The sequence below is a fragment of the Dunckerocampus dactyliophorus genome, chromosome 14 (assembly GCF_027744805.1).
Source record: "Dunckerocampus dactyliophorus isolate RoL2022-P2 chromosome 14, RoL_Ddac_1.1, whole genome shotgun sequence".
NCBI lineage: Eukaryota > Metazoa > Chordata > Actinopteri > Syngnathiformes > Syngnathidae > Dunckerocampus > Dunckerocampus dactyliophorus.
This window is the reverse complement of record NC_072832.1, coordinates 19,284,489-19,307,226: the sequence shown is the minus strand read 5'-3', so window position 1 is coordinate 19,307,226 and position 22,738 is coordinate 19,284,489. Positions and strand designations below refer to the sequence as shown.

The 22,738-nt window shown below is 38.7% G+C and overlaps 1 protein-coding gene and 1 long non-coding RNA gene across 5 annotated transcripts in view; one reads left to right on the top strand and one right to left on the bottom strand.

Annotated features, from left to right (window-relative positions):
• Positions 1 to 22,738, top strand: part of thada (THADA armadillo repeat containing) — a 129,708-nt gene that overhangs the window by 28,056 nt on the left and 78,914 nt on the right. For all 4 annotated transcript variants that reach the window (XM_054798317.1, XM_054798319.1, XM_054798320.1 and 1 more), the window contains 5 exons: positions 7,166 to 7,288; positions 8,911 to 9,033; positions 10,668 to 10,759; positions 17,096 to 17,185; positions 19,284 to 19,415. In XM_054798317.1, the coding sequence (XP_054654292.1) occupies positions 7,166 to 7,288; positions 8,911 to 9,033; positions 10,668 to 10,759; positions 17,096 to 17,185; positions 19,284 to 19,415 (560 nt within the window). The remainder of the gene's footprint in view (positions 1 to 7,165; positions 7,289 to 8,910; positions 9,034 to 10,667; positions 10,760 to 17,095; positions 17,186 to 19,283; positions 19,416 to 22,738) is intronic.
• Positions 9,990 to 10,560, bottom strand: LOC129193742 (uncharacterized). Its single transcript, XR_008573602.1, has 3 exons — positions 10,524 to 10,560; positions 10,373 to 10,415; positions 9,990 to 10,264 (listed from the first exon to the last, which is right to left on the bottom strand). It is a non-coding gene; the product is annotated as an uncharacterized LOC129193742 (long non-coding RNA).

Below are 22,738 nucleotides of genomic sequence, written 5' to 3'. Positions count from 1 at the left end.
CTAAAGGTACATTTGTTTAGACAAATATAATGATGATAACAAATATACTGTTGCTCATAAGAGTTTAATTTAAGAGCTGATATCAAGAAAACCATGGAAGTTGCTAGATAATAACCAAAATCACTAAAGTTCTTACATGAATAGCTATAGCGTGCCAAAAAATGTAAGTCTCATGAGCTATTTTTGTTGTCATTGTTACATTTGTCCAAACAAAGGTACCTTTAGTTCTATTAGGCATTAAAATGAACAAAAACTGAAGAAACAAGGGTGGTCCAATAATTTTTTCCATGACTATGTATAAAAAGTGTTCGACAGCAGGCCTTGTTTGACCTCAAATATTCACAGAAGCATTAGTACTGCATCTACGTACAGTATAAGTACAATACCTTTCAGTTGGCTCAATGGTGACTTTGGATCAGGACAGAATTACACATCTTCATAGATACCCTTCTGCATTTGACTGATGAGATACATTCCTAGACATAGAGACAATGTTGAAATATGGCTCTTTATATAATGTTAACAATAACATTTCTGGGGAGCAAACAGATGAAAACATACCGTTCTTCGTTGGCAGGAGGAGGTTGGCAGCTTCAAGAGAAAATTCATTTTGTGAAAGAAACACGAGACCCTGCCTGTTTTTGTTCCTGTTTAACCTTAAGTGCAGTTGCAATTATCAGTTCTTGACATGCCGTTGAAGCGGTCATCCTGGAAGAACTTTGAGTTTCTTGATCCTAGTTTTGTTTTCACATGAATAATGCATGCATCCATTTGGATGACCCCCCCTTTTTTTATTTTATTTTATTTTTTTTTAGTCACCAGTCCCACATACCTCGAATAATGCGTCTTGACTAACACGCTTTGACACATGTATGACTCACTGTTTTTTTTTTGTTTTTTTCCCAGCCACTGTCGTATCAAATTCCTGTCAATGGAAATGACTTGAATCCTGGTATCAAGAGCTGGACTGACACAATTTCTCAAGTTCAAGTTTATTAGCCATATTAACAGAATAGGTATACAGTTGCTAGGAATGTATTTGGTGTGCTCACAGTTTGACAATACAAGCACGACAATACAACTCGAGAAACAAAACTAAGGAGGGGTCAAAAACAGCACATAGAAGACAGGAATGACAGCGTACGAACATTGAAAAAGTGCATTGGTAAAAGTGCAGGGTTGTTAACAGCTTGCAAAATAAGCAGAAGAGGTATTAGGTCGGTAGTGGAGTCCACTAAGTGTTAGCGCATATTCAAGTGGCGGATGGCTTGTGGGTAGGTGCTGTCCATAGAACGTGTGGTTTTGCATGTGATGCTCCGGTACCTTCTACCTGATGGTAGGAGTGTGAATAGGTGGTGTGCTGGGTGAGTTTTGTAGTGTGAGGCTAATGTGGGAAGATTGTGGCCAATGATTTTAGAGGCCCTGCGTACCACCCAATTTCTGTTTTATTCCAGCAGTAATTCGCTTCAGTGGTTATGATTGGTAGATGGCACCCATCTGTACCTCTTCTGTATGGATTCCACTTAGCTTTCCACACTTTCTGCACATATAAAAGTACAATACTGTGATCCCTCACCACTTTGTGCTTTGAATTTTGCTGCTTCACTCTATTACGGGTTTTCAAAACATGTATTAATTAATGAACCATGCTGTTTCGTGGTTGAAGACAGCCTATTATTAGTCCCAAAACATGCATATTTAAGCAAATTTTGCCCATTGTTTTTACCTAAATTAATCATCTTCAAGCATAAAAATGGCTAATCAAATTAAAGTTCAAGTCATGCTTTATCAGGTAGAATTAATCACACTTGATTTTATAAATTAACAAATTTTGTAACATTGCCGGGCCGCATGGTGGTCTAGTGGTTGGCAAGTTGGCCAACACAGTAACAGCCTGGAGATCGGGAAGATCTGGGTCGATTCTCCCCTGGGCATTTCTTTGTGGAGTTTGCATGTTCTCGCTGTGTGTGCGTGCGTTTTCTCCGCGTACTCCGGTTTCCTCCCACATCCAAAAACATGCAGCTTAGATTAATTGGCGACTCTAAATTGCCCATAGGTATGAATGTGAGTGTGAATGGTTGTTTGTCTATATGTGCCCTGCAATTGGCTGGCGACCAGTCGAGGGTGTACCCCGCCTGTCGCCCGAAGTCAGCTGGGCCCCCGCGACCCTAAAAGAGGAGAAGCGGTATAGAAAATGGATGAATGGATGTAACTTTGCTCCATTACATTACCTTAACACTGCATGAAGTCATGAAGTCAGCCGTGGCATGTCCCACATGATAGAATGAAAAAAGATCTCCTTCCATTCCACATGGAAGTGCAAGTTTTTGGCTTCTGAAATCTTGAATAAATAAATTAAAGTCTAACTGCTTAGCTCGCTAGCTTCTTGCGGCCGTCTACTGTATAGTCCCTGCAGCATAAGAGTTGCGCGGTGTGTTGCAAACAGTATTTGTAAACAATGACTAATAGGAGTGTAAAGGTGACTAAAGAGGTGTTATTTAATGTCTACAGGGCTCTGACAATGATAAAAAAACGTATTTACAAAGTCAAACAGGTTTTCTATGATCTAACGATGAAAATAGTCAATTTATTAACATTGAATCTGATATTGCGGAAATGTGTTTATCGCCGTTGTTGTCTTTGACCAATTAACCGCTATAAACAAGGGACGACCGTATTCTCTTTGATTCAAAGGTTATCAACCTAACCTGACAAGGTCTTGTAAACAGTTGTGAAATAAAAGTCAAGAAAATGTACTGGAGTTGAGTTGACAAAGCGTCCTCGACGATCTTCTCAGTAGGGATGAGTAGACCAATATCTGTATCGTTATCTGTATCTGTTCACCCATCTAAATTCTAATAATATCGGCATCTGTACTCTGAATGGGCGGAACGTAAGCCGGAAGTGGGCGTGATTTAACCGGAAATGGGTTGGGTTTAAATCGGCACACTATTTTAAGTCTGAAATTTACATGGATTGACCAGAAGTTGTTATATTTATAGTTTATTATTCATTTATATGTGAACTGTGTATGTGCGTAAGTCCTCTGTAAGACTTATGAATTTTTAGTGGGGCTGTCAAAAATAGCGGTTAACAGCGGAAACGAATTTATTTCATTAATCACGTGCATTTTTTTTAGCATAATTAATGCATACGCATCATGGCAAGCCACGGCTCTCTGTTATGACAGACAGCAGCACAGTGTAGCTCCCCACAGAATCCGTCGCTCTTTTATAACTTTATTGTGACCTGAACACGTCAACATCAAGTATTCCCAACTTTAAACAAACTAAATAAACATCTCTAGTCCATTCGTCATTGCAACGACACTAGACAATAGACAGACCGTGAGACGCATTCATATGTGTGGTCTCAATCGGATCACCAACACAGTGCCCGCGGGCACCAGGTGACCCCGAAGGACCACATGAGTCGCCTGCCAGCCTGTTCTAAAAATACCTCAAATAGTGCCACATACCTGCGAGCTGCATCTAATTTTTTTTGGTTGCTATTCTTGTTTGTCACACTTAAATGTAAACTGGAAATGACGATATACTTAAAAAACACAATAACTGTACAATAATTGTCCAAAAGACCGTTTTAGTAGTGCTCATTCTCTTTTGTTCCTTTAAGCTAGCATTTGATTAAACGTAGCTCACAATTACGACGTGAAATGAGCACATGAATGCATGAATGTCATAACACGGACCTTATTTTTGATGTTCAACTAATAGTGTGCGTCTATAAACGTGAGTAACCTGCTTATTTCTCATTCATTCAGTGCTAGACGCCGTTTGCATCGTGATATTGTATGTGTTGTGTGCATTAAGCATCCAGCCGCCGAGCTGGTCACTAACTGCTGAGCTAAGTTAGCCTCGTCAGCTTTGCCACCAATTCATTATATTGTTAGCATGCTATTTCAATGTGTTTAGTGTACTGCTGATAGCTGAGATGTTATGTTGCTGTGCATTTGTGGATATGTCTAGGGAGGGGAGGTCGCTGTGTGTGACTGGCCAATCACAGAGCGTGAAGAGTGAATACATGATGAGGATTACGGATAATGACGGGCTGTAATGGTTTCATGCTCGTACTCGGCAAAAATGCATTATCTGTAACGGATACTCGTCTACGAGTATCAGGCTCATCTTTACTTCTCAGCCTTCTCAAGTACAAGCAGGGCTTTGGTCCAAAAGAAAGACTAGAGGGGTGTTATTCCATGTCAAGAGTGCTCGAATAATGTCAAAAAAACGTATTAAGAAGGTCGCAAACAGGTTTTCTATGCTTTAACTCAAAATATATTCAATTTATACATAAGGAATCCTACTTTGTGAAAATTCACTTATCACGGCATTACTCTATACCAATGTTTAACGTATTTAAAAAAAAAACCAAGCTCTGTAGTTTTTATTTTGTGTGAAAAACATGTCATGTCATGACATTGCTCATGCTTTGTTAATTAAAAACAAATCACTTGGAAGAACTTTCAAGTCTTATTTGAAAAACTGGCAATTTTAGCAATAAAGTACAAGATAGAAACCAGCCAGTATAAAGGGGATGGAAAGTCAGAGAAGATAAGATAAAGGATAGACCAACGCAGAAAAAGCCTGGGGAGAAGATGAAGTTGACACCTTGGCAGAAGTTTGGCCTTCATTTCCTTTTCCCAGAATGACAGTCAGATCCGGGAAGGCTGCCTCGCTTCACTATGGTCTGAAGCACCCAACACACACTTCACAGGAACCAGACTGTGTTTTCCTTCCACCTTCTCTCCTCCCCAGGGGTTCGTTGGGGCCAAACCTTGTTTCCTTCTCCTCTCCTCCCCACCGTCATCTCTCCATCCCTCCCAGGCTAATTCTCAACCATAACCGAGGCCAGATGTTTCCCATCAGCTCCCTTGTCAAGATAACACTGCCTCGCTCCTGCATTCCACGCTCTCTCCACACTACAAATTGTGTTGTTCGGTGAAGCTCTTGGTATCTCATTACGCATCTTTGGATTTATATTCTGCATACACTATATGTTGGTGTGAACAATGTAGAACAGTCCTGTGAATGTCACCTTTGTTTATTTGAGAGAACAATTACTGTCTACTAAATCAACACCATAGAAATATACCACCATATATTATTTAAGTGAATTAAAACTGTTAGACAAACGTTTTGTATCAGTTTGCAATGATCACAATTTATAGCTTAAACTCTAAGGCAGGGGTGTCCAAACTTTTTTTCCACTGAGGGCCGCATACTGAAAAATGAAAGGATGCTTTGTGTGGCCACTTCCCTCTGGGAACATCTCGCTTGAAGCCTCTCAATGGCGAGGTACTGTTGATCGTCTTGGTATCATGATGTCAAAATGTGAACAGGATGATGAAGAGGACTGTTTAAATACCAATTCTAATGGAAGCAGGCCATTTCATGGATCATACACATTTTGCCGTTGAGCTCCTTGTTAGAGAACAACAAGTAGTACTGCAAAAAGTACTGAAACACCGAGCGGTTGGGCATATGCATTCAAAAGTTTTGAGAAGGTGAAATGAGTTCACTCGTAAAAGGTAATATGGTAATCCCTCGTTTCTCGCATTTAGGTGGTTTCAAACCCGACCGTGATGAATTAATTTTCTCAAAGAAGGATTCTGTATTTTTACTGGAATATTTTGTGGCTAGAGAATAGAAAACCTATTTACGACCTGTCTAAACATGGTTTTTAACATTATAGACATGAAGTCGCACCCGTATAACTACCTTGACACTCCTAGTACCCAATATAGAAGACACATAATAAGAGAAAATAAGACATAAATAAGACTCGTGCTCGTGTATGTTGCTGTAAATGTATTCCTGCAGTAAAAGTATGTTTGATCAAGTCTGGTGCTTGTGTGTCTCACCAAACATTACAGATTTGTGTTTTAGTTTGGCTAAAACGTAACAGTAGCCCGGGTTAGGAATTATTGTGTCTGTCGTGAAATAATTAAAACCTGCAATAAAGGCCTGTTGTTCCGGCGACCAAGTCAGGTGCTTGTGTGTCTCGTCGAACATTACAGTAACATTACTGACACCTAGTGACCAGTGTAGAATACTACATATCATCCCAGTGTCTTTGAATGTGTCTTCTGAATACCTTATATTTGTATTTTACATAATCTAACCATTGTTTGCTTGAAAATGCTTAATTTTGGCTTGAAAATATCTATTATTTGCTTAAACACGACGCAAAATTTGAAGCGTGAAGTGGCGAGGGATGACTGTAGTGTATTTTAGGTTCATTCTGAAATTTCACCTGAAAGGTGAATATCCCTAACTTATTGCGAATAGTTTATAGTGTAAGACAAAGGTTTGTGTTCTTATTAGTTATTAGTGTTAAAATATAATCTTTGTGTTTTTACAATGGATCTTTTTGTTTCATATTTTCCATGTTTGCTGATTTGTTTTTTTTGTTATTTTATTGTTACAATATACCCCGAGCCAATACAAAAACAGCCGCAGGCAGCAAATGGCCCCCAAGCCACACTTTGAATACCCCTGCTCAAGAGTAACACAGTATATTTCAGGGCAACGGCTGACTTCCCTGAAAGGCCGATTTTGTTTCTTGGATGTTTTTTTTTTTCTTCATTTTTGAAACAATATTTCCCACTTTGATGTCAAGTGATGTGGTGACCTCCTGCTTTATGTCACTTCCAGTGTATATTGTTCTTGTCTTCTCTAATGTCTTATGAGACCTCGTAACATGAATGATAGCGGTTCATTTTTGGAAGAAGATCAAGCCAGAAAAAGCACAATGCATACCCAGTTGGTCTTTGGATGGTCACTGGAGTATTGTGAGGTATTGTATACTGAGCTACATACATTTGTAATACTGAAATTATCAATTCTTTTTTGTGAAGATTTTGATTGAATTCTGAATTGTACGACCTAATGAGTTTCCACTGTTTTAATGAACTCCTTTCAGGTAATTTCAGAATGTGATGAAACAGGTTTTCTTGTTGCCATGTAATTACCAGGAGAAATCAGGGTTGTGATCCTCACTGACTCAACTTCCGCAGCCAGGCACAAGCCAGGCACAGCTTGCTTTAACTTATTCAGTATGTAGATGTGCTGAGTATCGAGCTATTTTCTGCATTCTCTCCTTTGGACCTGCAAAATGTATCCCATGTTTTGTTTTCTTTCCACAGGCTCTTCTGTCTTCTGAGCCAAAATCATCTAGTTGCAGTCTGTTAAAAATGACCATGAAAGAGCTGATTGCCCTTGCCATGCCTGCCGCTGACCGAAACACAGACAACGACACTGTTCCTCAGGTTAGGAATATTTTCCAATATAGCCATATAGTTGATCCCCTTTATGCATTAAGTTCCAGGACCGCCAGCGAATGGCGAAAAGACGCAACTTATTGGTACGTCCATAAAAATGTCTGCTGCTCCCCCCACACACTTGGTCAACTTATTAAAGTATGCAATGTATAGGTACTCGCCCCTAATGAATGGTAATGTTAGATGATCGATGAACAGATGGAATCGGGGTCACGGTGTTGCGTTTAGCCTGGCCGTCACACTAGTTATAGAGAAGGTTTTTCCCCAAGCTGCAGCTACATAACCCATACCCTTTGCAATTCCAGTAACAATTTAAGATAATACAATCAGTTCTCGTTTGTTGAGGTTAATTGGTTCAAGACCCAACCCTGATAAGTAAATTTCCGCAAAGTAGGATTCCTTATTTATAAATGGAATATTTTTGTAGTTAGAGCATAGAAAAACTGTTTTTGACCTTCTAAATAGTCACCTTTACACTCCTATTATCTAATATAGTAGTTGTTCACAGTGTCTTTGAATGCATCTTCTGAATGTTTTATTTTTTAAGGCTTCAAAATGCTTACTTTAGGCAAAAAATACAGAACATTTGCTTAAATATGCATTTTTTTAACTATTAGGCCGTAATCAACCACTAAACTGCATGATTTATTCATATACTGTATATATTTTTTAAATTGTAGTAGAGTGAACCGTGAAATTCTAAGCATGAAATGGTGAGGGATGACTGCATATTAACTTGTGTTCACCCGGCTGCAAGTTTTGAGTGAATGATGACTGTCAAAATTTTGTGTCTCACAGAGCACACAGCTAGCGTATTTTCCGGACTATAAATCACACTTTTTTTCATGGTTTGGCTGGTCCTGAGACTTATACTCCGGAGCGACTTGTGTTTTTTTTTTTTTCCCCACACTGACAGCCGCGAGAGGGAGCTCTAGGCTTGTGTGCTAGTATCTGCGACTCCTATCACTCTTGTACCACTGAAAATGTACAATGTAAAGATGAACTTATAAAGACAACTGATAAAGATGTTATTTTGTGTTGTTTAGGCTATAGTTATACAAATAACTGTTAATATTACTTTAGCAGACGCCTATTTAGCCTGTTGTTCTCCATTTTATTATTATTAGAACTTGCCTTTCAAGATGAAATGTCTTTTCTTGTTCTCCGATTTTATAAAATAAATTTCCCCCAAAAAGTGTGACTTATGGTCCAGTGCGATTTATATAAATGTTTTTTTTCTTCATTGTGCATTTTTGGCTGGTGCAACTTATAGTCCGCAAAATACGTTATATCGTGCGTTCAAGGGCTGCCGAATAAAGTGCGAAATGCCGAAAAAACAGTGTAGTGAAGCATAAAGACATAAACATGTAAAACTTGTGGGCTTTCTGACAGTGGTACATGTGTGCTGTATTATCACGTATTTATAGTTATAAATGATTACTGAATCTGGTGAATACTGTAAGCCTATAATAGGAGAACAAAATGGACCACAATGACCTATTAACCAGTTTACGGGGCTGTGAATTCTGAATAAAAAATACGTACCACTGTATCTGCTTTGACCTGTTGTGTTTTGGCTCAGCTGATCACTTAAAGCCGTTTTATCACAGGTCCATGCTCTGAACATTCTGAGAGCTCTCTACAGAGACACTCGTCTGGGAGAAAACATCATTCCCTTCGTGTCAGATGGAATGCAGGTTGCTGTCCTCGGCTTCACCTCTCCTGTGTGGGCAGTGAGTTCCACTCTATTCCACTCTTTGCTTTTCTATGAACAGTAGGTTATATCTCATATACATTCAAACTTACGGGCAATATAAGTCTCCAATTATCCCAACCTGCATGTTTTTTTGACTGTAGGAAAAAAACAAGAGTAAACCCAAATAAGCACGGAACACTGAAATTCCACATAGGTCCAAGCTTAGTTTGGAACCTACAGTAAACCACCTGGCTGTGTGCCACTGTGCTGCTCCAAACTGAACTTATTGCTATACTTCTTCAAATTATTGGCCAAAAAATGGCAGTAAATAAGCCCATAGTCGTAGGTAATTGAATGAGGCTCTACCACCATCTTGTCACGCATAAATCAACTGTAGTCATTGCAGTCTGTGTAGAAAACGATGATGCGAGAGAAAGTTCTATCTGAGTGGGAGAGCTTGAATTTATATGATTAGCATGCTGGAATCAAGCATATCGTAATTTTTATCATTTTAAAAGCTGCATTCCTGCCTTAGCTGTCAGGACCTTTGCTTTCTCAGCTGATGCAAAAGGATCCCGACTCCTGTGTGGAATCACTCACAGCATGATAGGGATGTGATATGTAAGGTAGCCACACCCCTGTGTTCTCCCCTATTATTGACGTGCAGTCGGGGGAAGCAGGTGGCCTCACCTGCCATGATGAAACCCCCCCCCCCCCCCCCGCCTTCCCCCCACCCCTTCGGAATTATAACAAGCCGCAGCTCATTTTTTATTGGGCTGCAACACATTTACAGTTAAAATATAATTGGGGGGGCAAAAAGGCATACAAAAAGTTGACATGTTGATAGTAATAACACAAAGCTGACATACAAGCACAATTTTTCATAGCATTGGATTGATTTTTAGAAAGGGGTGTCCCAATTTGATCTTGACATCAGACATCGGGCTGATATCAGCAAAAAAAACGAATATCTGATTATATTGGCTTGCATATAAAATCTCTGATATTGGCAATCCTATACAAGCAGTCGATTCCAGACTCCACCCCAGCATGTCTATCCAGCAGCAGCCGGATAGAGCCGAAATGTATCTGAAATAGCCCTAACTTCTTGTGAGAAGTATATAATTCAATAGATTTTATAGTCAGAGGCGCTGCAGTACTCTCATCATCCTGCAGGGGCGGGGGCGTGTGTGTGTGTGAACTGGAAGGTTCTTGTCACTGCCGTCCTTCCATAGAGAGGAAACGCCAGAGCAGCAGTGCAGCACCAACTAGAGAGCATCAAGTGAAATATACTACAGAAACATGTATATTTATGCTCTGCTGAATGAATGAATGCATTTGACTGTCAAGATAGACGGTTATGTATCGAAGCTCACCAGAGGATGATCAGACGTTTACCACAAAGTATCAGAACTTTTCCTGGAGAAGGATAGAGTGCATGTACAAATAAATACAAGACTATAAATGTTTTTCACTTTAAGTAAATAAATGGGATTAAGAAGTATTTGATTGAATGCAAGAACTTACCCAGAACGCCAGACCTGTTGCACAACTACTCCATGAGCTGTTTTGTTTGCTTTGAAACGGCTGGAAGATGTGGGTGTTTTTATTACTTGGAATCTCAGTTTTCCACTATCCTCCCATCTCATCCATCCTTTTATTTTATTTCAGGTTAGGAATTCTTCTACTCTTCTCTTCAGCACTCTGATCACAAGGATCTTTGGAGTGAAGAAAGGGAGGGATGAACACGCGAAAAAAAACAGGTCCACATCTTTCCCTCGCTGGTGTAGAATGAAATGTTTATATTGGCCCGCAGTTAGTACAAATCATTGGTTCTCATTCATGTATGTGCAAATAGCATCACAAGGTCACAATTACTAGTTGCAAAACAGTTATCATTTACTCAGCGATCTATATTTTTACTTTTCTACTTTAAGCCAATTTATGATGAAATTAGTCTATCTAATGTACTACACAGTTGTTGTTTGTACACCAGCAGGGGACACTGTTGTAACACTGTTCAGGTTTTTTTTCCCCCCCCTTATTCTCATTCCCCAAGTGCTAAAGTCAGTTCTTTAATGCTCTTAGAGCTGCTACTATTAGGAAATACAGTAAGCGTCTATCTAGCTACCTGATCAACATGATCTATCATATCTATTGATCTATCAATATCAATTTTAGGGTTGGTCGACTCTGAGTCCCTTTTAGAACAGAGGTGTCCAAACTTTTTCCACTGAGGGACACATACAGAAAAATGAAAGGATGCAAATTTTCCACTTTGATATTTTGTAAACCAACACATGTAGACATGCTGAGAAGTTATATATAGATCATGAAAAAAAAAATGGCGTATCAGAATTGTGTTATAGGTGAAATTTTTTTCTCCCCAGTTTTGCTATGTTAAAAAAACAAAAACTATTACAATTTTTTTCTTAAATAATCTTTGTAAATGTTATTGTTGTAATATTGTGACTCTAGTCCCATGATATTTTGACTTTATTCCATGATATAACTTTTTCCCCAACCTAATTTTCCAAAAACAACAACTTTATTTTGTTTTGTTTGTTTCTCTTCTGACTTTAAAAACAAACATAGTTTTTCCTTAAATATTTCAACTCTATGCAACTAAAATGACATTATTTTTCTTCATAATATTACAAGATTATTCCGATAAAAATGTCTTGTTAGAATATGACTTTTTTTCTTGTAATATTTTGACTTTATTCTTGTAAAATTACATCGGTTTTTTTCCATTTCTGTAGTGTTTTTTTTTTTTTCTTTCCATTTTCCAACTATTTCAACTTTGTTCTTTTACATTTTTATTTTTTTCCTCTGAGCTCATGAGCTCCCTCTGGCCACCATGGTAGCCATTGGCCAATGAACTGCTCTGCTGGGCGAAATGCAATATGGGGAACATGTTAAAATAATAGTTTTTTTTAAATGTTAAACTTGTATTGGTACTTGTCTTGTATATTTCTTAGGTATATCTTTTGAGGCTTAAGTTGCTGATGATTTTAGCGTTATTTGACACTGCCAGTCTGTTATATTGAGTAATGACTTCCTGCGATGGGTTGACGTGCTCGTTGTGAGTTTTCTCATAGCTCATGATTGGCTCCTGCCTGGTCGTCACAGACTGATGCGTGCCACAATATGTCTTTTTATGATGAGGACATGTGCAGCTTATAGTCCGGTGCGGCTCTGTGTGTGTGTGTGTGTGTGTGTGTGTGTGTGTGTGTGTGTGTGTGTGTGTGTGTGTGTGTGTGTGTGTGCGCGCGCCTTAAACACCGGTGCGTTTTATACACCGGAAATTACTATATACGCACACACACGCACACATTTATATATACTGTAAAACAAGTTGCGGGTGACAATGGCCCCTGGGTTGCACTTTGGACACCCCTGGATCCCCGGTTTACAGTGTTTCTTTTTAGGAAGATGCAAGTGCAACAGTAAGATTTCGAACAGGGGGATGGTTATTTTATTTTTAATAAAGTTCTTTATTAAAAAGACGAGACCAGATTTGAACATTAACATTTTAAAAAAGTACAATGGAAAAATAAAAAAAAATGTATATGGAAATATATTGTTGCATTTCTATGATGTTACACTCTTGTGCAGTTTGTGTGTATGCTACCGGCCCCGCCTCCACCAACCGAGACAAAGAGACTGTATAACTGACAAAAGGGTTCACTCTGTTCATGCTGTTGTTTTATGGAACAAAGGCGCCAAGATGCTGAAACCAAAGCACAGAGTGAACTCTCTTCCTGCTTGTTTGGAGGAGAGAGACCAGGAAAACAGACACAAGGCAATATATTGAGGCTGACAAATTTATCAAGCTCATTTTCATTTATTATGCGATTAATTAATTACTTTATTATCATCCCACGCAACCTTTTTTTCTGAATGAGAAATCTTGTGACGTTTTAATTTCTTAAGATCTTGTAACACGAGATCTTGTGACACCCCTACTGCTGAACAATGTTAGCTCGCTTCTTTCATCTTATGCGCTCATCTTTGCTCATTTACGTATTTCATGGGAGGTGAAGTGTTGAAAAACAGATGCACCGCACCTGGAGGTCGGGGCCAGGAGGCGGGGAACCCGTCATGCACTGCGTCCGCCGACACAGGCGCACCACCACTGAGTTGCACAAGGCCAGGCAGCAGAAGCGGGACGCTGCCCACGTGGTTATTGTCTCCTCTACGCGCCGCTTCCATACCGAATGCCTCGCTTTTTCGTCCGCTTTTAGGTAGACTGTCCCTCACTTGTAATATGTAGAGTGTGGAAAATGGGATATTACGTCGCGAGAAGGGCTTTTCACCGGCCTGGACAGGCACGTGCGCGCACACACAGTGCAAAATGAATTGCAAAGCCCAAAAAATAATATATACTGTAATATATGCTCTTTATCCTTGTGTGTGTATATCCACAAACAGCCCTGTTACAGCCCTCTTCATCTGTTAAAAGACTTTACTTCTTACTTTTTGAGGGACTTTCCATCAGTGTAGTTAACTTGCATAAATGCAGATGTAATGGTTTTGGATCCTTGCTCCATTAACTAAGCCCAGACTCAGGCCTCTTTCCTCTGTGACCTTACATTTATGTTGGTTTGATATTATCTTTACCTTAAATCCAACCAGCTGACACAAAAGATTACTTAAAGATCCATCTCAAGCATCCAGCTTTATCAAGCCTGTATCAGCATTAGATGTCACCATTGGATTAAATGTGGGCCCCAAAGCAGAATCAGTACATAAATAGTCTGTTAATAAGGAAGTCCAATAAATGGTGTGTACATAAGAAACAAAAACACACAGAGGAAAAGTACAAACAAAAAGCAGAGCTAAAAATACCTAACAAAGATTAAGAACAACAAACAAAAAGTGTGCCAAAGACAAAACAAAAACAAGTACTCTCTGTACTCCTTTTTTTTTTTTTTTTTTTTTTTTTAACTGTGTAAAAGTGTTCAAATTACTATAGTGTTGAGGAGGGCTTGTTTAAGAGTACAGTAATCCCTCGCCACTATGCGCTTCACAGCTTCCCTCTATCACAGTTTTTCAAAAAATATAATAATAAATCATTGCTGTTTTATAGTTCAATACGGCCTGAGCATTAGCAAGGCACACAAGCACCATACTTGATTGCCGTAACAGGTCACTTTCTGTAAAATACTGGACCATTTTTACAGTAAAGCATGAGTAAGTCTCATTTATGTCTTAAATGGCTTATTTTCTGTTAGTTATGTGTACTGTATTGGGTAACAGGAGTGTAAAGGTGACTGTAGGGGTGTTATTTCATTTCCAAAGGGCTCTAACAATGTTGAAAAACATATTTAGAAGGTTGTAAATAGGTTTTCTATGTTCTAACTATGAAAATATTCCATTAATAAATAGGGGTGTCCTGATCCGATATTGATATTCGGCCACATAGAACCCATGTGAACACGACGACTGTGTGTGCTAACGTGTTAAGGAGGGTAGCAAGGAGTAGGAGTGATGTTGGCCGTTTTTTTGTTAAAGTCCGAAAAAGACTGAGTGCAAAACTTGTCATACACAAGTTTTCCGTGGCGGCACAGAACTGGGGAAGTCTAATATGGCCAAACTCATTGTGCATTTAAAGCAGTACATGGGAAAGTCCAACAGGACGATTAATAAAAAAAAAAAAAAAAATGACCAGACCCTGTCGGTGGTGAGTAAAGTCGTGTTTAAGCACTGAATTGAGCACCTCAAACTTCGCTATATCATGCTTATCTGCCACTACATAATTGATAAAACTATACCCAAGATGCTTTAAGATGTAAATGGGTGAGTTTTTCTCATATATTGTTCTCTGTTTTAGTAATATCACTTGATCAAGCCTTCCTAACATTCCACACTACAAAATAAGTAATAAAAGTACGCATGATTCATGCTGTTATCGGATTGATATCTACAGTATATCAGCTGATATTCAAGGCTGCAATATTGCTATGGGATCGTAAGTGAAAAAGTTATATCGGGACACCCGAATTCACTTATCACAGTTGAGTCTGGAACCAATTAACCACAGTAAACGAATGATTGTATACATAATTAAAACATTACAACTTTGCAGAAACATCTTTGCTTATTTCAGCCTACACATTGCCAGACGTTTTCACTTAAACCTGTTTTCTCTCTCCTTCCCCATGCGCCTTACCCCTTTTACCTCGTCTAATCTGCTCTGACGTACAATAACCCCTGACCCTTTTCCAGGGATAAGAGTCTTGAGACTCTCATTAGAGGAGAAGAGGGGAGAGGACTCACACATGCACACGCTGTTATTGTCAAACTACTATACACGCATATATAAAGTAATATAAAGACACTTGGGTTGGGTATTGTTTACATATTACCCGATACCGAAACAGTCCCCGAACCGGTACTTAAAAAAATGGAAAGCATAGAAGTTTTGTCAGAAAGTGATGCCTTTTTTATTTTTATGGAATTTTGTGACATGGAAGTTGAACAGAATAGTAATAGATACTTCAAAAAATACAGTAATCCCTCGCCACTTCTCTATCACGTTTTTTCAAACATATATTAATAAATCATGCTGTTTTGTAGTTGAATAGGGCCTGTTATTAGTTTAAAAAAATATGCGTATTTAAGCAAACGTTAAACAGTTTCATGCATAAAAATGGATAAATGAACTAAAATACAAATATGAGGCATTCAGAAGACTCATTCAAACACGCTGTGATATGTAGTATTCTACACTGGTCATTAGGTGGCAATAATGTTACTGTAATGTTCGATGAGACACACAAACACCAGAGTTGATCGCCGGAACAACAGACTTTTATTGTAGTGATGGGAAACTCGATTCCTTCTACTGATTTGGGTTCTAATGAGCAACTCACTAAAGTAAAACGAGTACAGTACTCGATTCACTCGAGTATGGTGTCACAGCGTGCATGCGAGTGCTCAGCTCGGTGTTAGCAAGCGAGCAGCACAGACATGAACAGGAAGTGGAAAGGAGAGTTGATTTGAGGAGAGGAGAGCAGATTTTTCCACAGGGTTAAAGGGATAGTATAGTTTTTTTTTTTTTTTACTAGAAGTTGTATGACATCCCCATCAGCAGTATAGTGCATCAACACAGACTTACCACCCACTGCGTCCCGTGAGCCGAGTTCTGGTCGGATTTCGGTGATGAGGAGCATAGTTCCGGTTAGTTGCTGGGGCCACTTAATGAAGTGGCCGTAAGTGCCTGTTGATGCACTACACTACTGATGGGGATGTCATACAACTTCATGTCAAAAAATCTAAACAATCCCTTTAATGCATAGGGAATTGCAATATTAATGCCATGTTACCTGGTTTCCTTTTTAATTTAGCAGAGGCAGCAGGGTAAGTGAACAGGTTAACAGAGAGAAATACCCGTGAGTCCTGATTCAGTAAAAAACGTTTTTACAGTTATTTTGTTGTTGTTTTTTGACAGAGTTTTGAACGACTCGGCCTCTATTTTAATGCAGGTTTGAATTATCTCACAACAGTCACATTAATCCCTAATCAAAACACAGGCTACTGTTGCTACTGTAACCCAAGCAAAAACTCCACTCTGAACACCTGACGTGACTTTCTGTCCGTCCCAAACTCAGCTCCCCTAGTACTGGAACACATTTATAGCAATACATATGAGCATTCATCTTATTTATGTTTTAAATGTCTTATTTTCTCTTATGTCTAATAGAATGGGTAATAGGAGTGTAAAGGTGACTATAGGGGTGTTATTTTATGTCTAGAGGGCTCCAATTATGTTAGACTGTGCTTAGAAGGTCGTAAACAGATTTTCTATGCTCTAACTATGAAAATATTCCATTTAGAAATAAGGAACCCTAAATTCACTTATCACGGTTGGTTCCTCGAACCAATTAACTGCGATAAACAAGGGATTACTCTATTCATGTTTTTGTTCAATAATTTAGACTAAGAGGGCATATTGAACTGCAGTACTTGCAGCTGCACATTTTTGTTGTGGTGTTGTGTATTTGTTACCAGCATACCTCAAAAGTGATGTAACCAGTTTCTGTGGAACTCGTATATGTAACACAATTATTTTGTGATTCTGTTGTTCCCCTCAGGATGACAGGCAGAGAGTTTTTTACTCGTTTCCCTGCCCTGTATTCGTTCCTCCTGAACCAGCTCAAGGAGGCTGCAGCCACAGTGGAAAGGTGAGTGGGTTGTCTAATCCTTCCTGGCTTTTTATATATCCTTGTTTCTACTTTAAATCTTGGATTGAATTGATTCCATAATATATCATTTGATGCATCGGTTCTAATGGGAGGATGGAATCAGTGCAATCTCAAGTTCTTATCTTCAAGCCAAATCGACGTCAAGGATATGAACTCGGCATTACATTTGGTTCTTCGTGACTATCACTTAGACAATCAGCCAACTGTTAGCTTGAAGCTTTAAAAGAATAAACCAACTGTCGCCAGGGTTAGTGTTTCTGCAGTGGGGAGTTGTGTCTACTGAGACTCATCTTCCTTATCTTTGCCTGCTCGGACAAAACTCCCTTTTTAAAAGCATTTGAGTCATCTAACAGCTCCCCAGGCCGCCTTATCTTATGATGGATCCAATTAATTGAGGACTCTTTCACAACTCGTCTCACTCCCTTGACTGGTTGTTTAAACATTTGCAGGTTTCCCACGCAACCAAATCTCGAACTCCCACATTATCAACAGTGTATGGTGCTAGCTAAACCACACTTAGAAATGTAAAAACAAGCAACAGGACATCATGGAAATCTGATGCAATAGTGCTACTTGTATTAACTAAAAGAAATACTTGCATTGTCTTCCAAAATAATTATTTGCTGATGTTTGTTTTGGAGTTTTGGATTTAAAATAAAGATGTGACTCCACCATGTATGCACATCAATTCTCAATTATGTGATTTTTCATGTATTCACTCGAAAATGACAATACGTCATCCCTTTAATTATTAACCATTTATTAAAGGGATAGTTTGGATTTTTTGACATTAAGTTGTATGACATCCCCATCAGCAGGGTAGTGCATCAACGATGATTTACCTCTCCCCCACTTCGCCCTACGAGCGGAGTTCTGGTCGGATTTCGGTGAGGAGGAACGTAGTTCCGGTTAGTTGCTGGGGTCACCTAAGTAGTTTGGCTTCTCAAAACAATATGCGTTGAAAACAGTAATACATTTGCATCACAAAACCGTTGCTAACAAGCGTCATCAATCCGTTCCAGAAGGTCTGACTTTCACCGAAACGTACTCCAACCAAGTCGTTTTTTCCTATAAGAAATACCGTCAATCCAGGTAATCCGTTCCAGAAAGCCAAGAATGTTAACACAAAACATGTTTTTATAGTTTTACAATTACTGGTTTACATGTTGAAAACTATTTAAAATGCATATAAATACATATGAATGATGAATGAAAGGGATACATTTAAGGTTACTTTTACCTTCACTGAAAACGTGATTGTTGCCAGACACAATGTAGCAACGAGATCAACACAGACACCACCTTCCTGTTTTGCCATGAGTTATTTATTGAATTCATTCGTGTCTCACCTCAAATCTCTGCTTTTCTTTTGATAACGGCTGCAAAATAAGCCAAAATGGAGCCAATTAAAGTTGCAAATGCCAGCATTTTGATAAAGAAAGTAAGAAAAACTATTGAAATCTAGAAATAACATATAGCAAAACACCATGGTGGTGTCCGTGTTGATCTCGCTGCCACATTGTGTCTTTGGCAACAATCACGATCACAATCACATTACACCAAAAACGTGTTTTGTGTAAACATTTTTGAGACTTGTCAACCGGTGATGACATCATAGACAGGCAACGGACCAGACGTCCGCTTTCTGTTTCCATCTATTAGCAAGCTGCTAAAACAGTTTTGTGCTAAGAATACATTAAAAACACAGTTGGACTGGCAAACTGTATTAATAACACTACAAGACGGGCGCTGTTTTTCTTCCTAATTTTCTCAGCTAGTGTGTTGAAGTGAAATTGTGAAATCACTGGTAGGTTTCCATTCAGTCATTTTTGCAATGGTGCTTTTTAAATATCAGACACGGTGATGAGCTTTACTCAAAGACTGAAACTACTTAAGCCAGTTTCAGCAATTTGCCATCTCTTTTCAAATTAAATATGATGAAAAAGGCAGAAGCTAATACGTTTTTATATATTGTTACATGTGTGACACACTGAATTACTGCTACTGCATGTGTAGAGGTGATGCATGATACATGAACAGTGTGTAATTGTGTGTGTTTGTATATGTGTGTACATAGTGACAGTGGTCACGTGAAGCTTCATCCCAGTCTTTTCTTGCTGCTGCTGGTGCTCGGTCGACTCTACCCTTCTCCAATGGATGGCACCTATTCACCGATGGGACTTGCACCTTTCATACCGTTCATCATCAGGTAAGGAGAAGGCAACAAAATGTTCAGCTCATTCAGGACATGTTAGCTGTCTGTCAAGACTTTTGAAAAAATTCCCACATTTACTGTAATTTTATATTTTCTGTGACAGTTTTCCCATTGGAAATGAATGGGCAATTTATTTGGCACATCCTACTGGGGGAAGATCATTTTCCATTTTCCATTACAGTCCAATCCAATCCAATCCAATCCACTTTATTTATATAGCACGTTTTATAAACAGTTTCCAAAGTGCTGCACAGACTAGCAAAACCACAAATAATAAGTAATAAGGGAATGTAAATGTAAATAATAACTAAAAATTACTACAGTAAAAACTAAAAGATCAAATAAAAACAAAGAAAGGTACAACAGTAAAATATTTAAAACAAGAAGTTGAAACAATAAAAGCAAAAAATCCAAGAAGTAGGTAAAAAATAAATAAGTAAATTAAATTTAAAAACTAAAATAAATAAAACCATTAAAACAAAAAAAAAATAAAAGACACAGAGGACCACACCACTCACGCTGAATTAAAAGCCAGAGAATAAAAGTGGGTTTTAAGACTAGACTTAAAGCTTTCAATTGTGGGGGCCGTTTTTACATGAGGGGGGAGAGTGTTTGACAGCTTTGGGCCAACTACAGAAAAGGCCCGGTCTCCCCTGGTCTTAAGTCTGGTTTTAGGCACCACCAATTGGAGCTGGCCTTCGGACCTCAATGTGCGCGCTGGAGTGTAAATTTGGATGAGGTCCGAGATGTACTGAGGGGCCAGCCCATTCAAAGCCTTAAAAACAAACAATAAAGTCTTAAAATCAATTCTAAAACGCACAGGCAACCAGTGCAGGGAAGGTAAAATTGGGGTAATATGCTCCCTCTTTTTGGTCCCTGTTAAAAGCCGTGCTGCAGAGTTCTGGACTAACTGTAAGCGAGAGAGTAATTTATTCCAGAGTAAAGGGATGTGACGAAAAAAAAGCGTACATGGCTTGTTCAAAATGTTGCAATGATAAAAATGGTTTGACTTTGGAAAGAAGCCGAAGATGATAAAAACAGGATTTTACAGGATTTGTTTATTAAGTTTAAAATCACTATCAATTATGACGCCAAGGCTGGTGGCTGTGGAACTGACTTGATTCTTGATGGGGCCCAAGTCCAAGAGGGGGTCATTATTATTAAGTACGATAACTTCTGTCTTCCCCTCATTGAGCTTTAAAAAAATTTGAGTCAACCAGACCTTGATGTCACTTAAGCACTCAAGAAGGGGTGTCAGGGGGGCATGGTCATTTCTTGTAATTGGTAAGTAGATCTGGCAGTCATCTGCATAAAAGTGATAGGAGATGCCAGTCATCTCTCGCCACATCACAGTTTGAACTTCACTCTATCAAGGTTTTTGAAAAATATATTAATTAACAAATTATGCATTTTCGGTGTTGAATATGGCCTACTAGTTAAAAAAAACAAACTTGTATGATTAAAGCTAATTTGACATATTTTTGTCTAAATTAAGCATTTCCAAGCATAAAAACAGCTCAATGAAGTAAAACACAAATATGAGACATTGTGTGTGAATTGTGTCGTATTCTACACTGCTCACTATGTGTCAGTAATGTTACTTTAATGTTGGGTGAGACACACAAGCGCTAGTCTTCATCGTACAAACAACAGGCTTTTATTGCAGGTTTGAGTTATCTCACAACAGGCACAATAATCCCTAATAAAAATACACACTTCTGTTTTAGCCGTAACCCACGCCAACCTAAAATTCAACTCTGAACCGCCGACGTCACTTCCTGTCTACTATATGTCTGAACACATTGGGTTAGGTTGTAAACAGATTGTCTATGCTTTAACTATGAAAATATTTGATTTATAAATAACAAATCCTACTTTGTAGTGATTCTCTTATTACGGCCGAAAACACCAAGATCTCTACTTTCATTTAACTATGGAATTTAAAAATATTCACATTTGAGAGCGTAAAATCGGAGGATATATACATTTTGAAATTTAAAAAACGATCAAATCGAATACCAAAATAGTTGTTGATTAATTGGATTAATTGTTGCAGCTGTTATTAGTATCAATTCAGATTTTTGTCTTTACATTGTGTCTTTTTGTTTAGCAGTATTTTTACCATTTTTGCTGTTTTCTTGTTTAATTTTAGTTCTATAATGTGCCGCAGACTGCAAATGGCCCCCAGTACACACTTTGGACACGTGTAAGAGTATGGAGGAATGTAACTTCATAGCTGTGACTGCTCTGATGCCCACCTTAAATTTGTCATTGATAAATCAGTGTGTGTGAAACTCTAAAAGCTAACATGGAACATCAATACAGTACAACCACTGGGCGGCAATCCCACATGGTTTTCCTTTCCTTGCCCCGATGTCACTTAGAACATCGCATGACTGTTGGTCACAGTGGCTTAGTTTGAGCAACTGCCTTTATTTTGGTTTCTCTTTGGACAGCGTGTCTCCTGCCATCTAAATCTTTTTCCAAAATTCCAGCAAAAACACAAATGCTTTTTTTAAGCCAAAATTATTGTTTGCCCGGCTGCCACAGAGTCTTGAGTGTGTTCCAGCTAAAACATGTTAAGCATGGCACTTGAGTGCGTGGGCAACAAGTGAATGACACATTTACGCACGTTTCGAGTGCAAGAGTTGACGGTTACTGAGAATGAGTACTTGGTAGAAAAAAATAAACCGCACGTAAAATAATTGTTATCCCCTCTAAATATAATCCTAATTGGCAACAACCTTTGTATAATCTTACATATAACTCCCAAAACATACAGATATTTTGTTTGTGACATCTACATCTGTCAACTGTCGACACTACTTGCGTCGAGCTGACGTGCCCTTGAGCTGCTCCAAGAAACCTCTGGGCTGGCTCAGTGTCCAACTTTACTAAATGCATTATGTTCCATCTTTAGCTCCTCCCCGTTGTCATCACTATCAATGAGAATGTGATTGCGCTCGGCTTGCAGGCCGACTGGAATGCTCACATCACATCAAGAGGGTCACGCACCTGCTCACCCAACCACGATAAACTTCTCAAACAAAGTTTCTGCGAGCTGCCTTTCTAAGTATAGAAACCTACTATCGTCAAGACACAACACATGTAGTCTAAACATTGTGTTTTGGTTTATTTTCTTTTTACTTTGCACTGGTACCTCTACAATTTTTACATAACAGATTTTCACAAGATGTTTTTCTCCTGGAAAAAAAAAAAGGCCATGATGCTAACCGTGAAACATGTAAATATAGATGTATTCATTGTAACCAAAACATTTGTGTACTTTTTGTTTGTACAAGGTTTTGTTGTTTGTG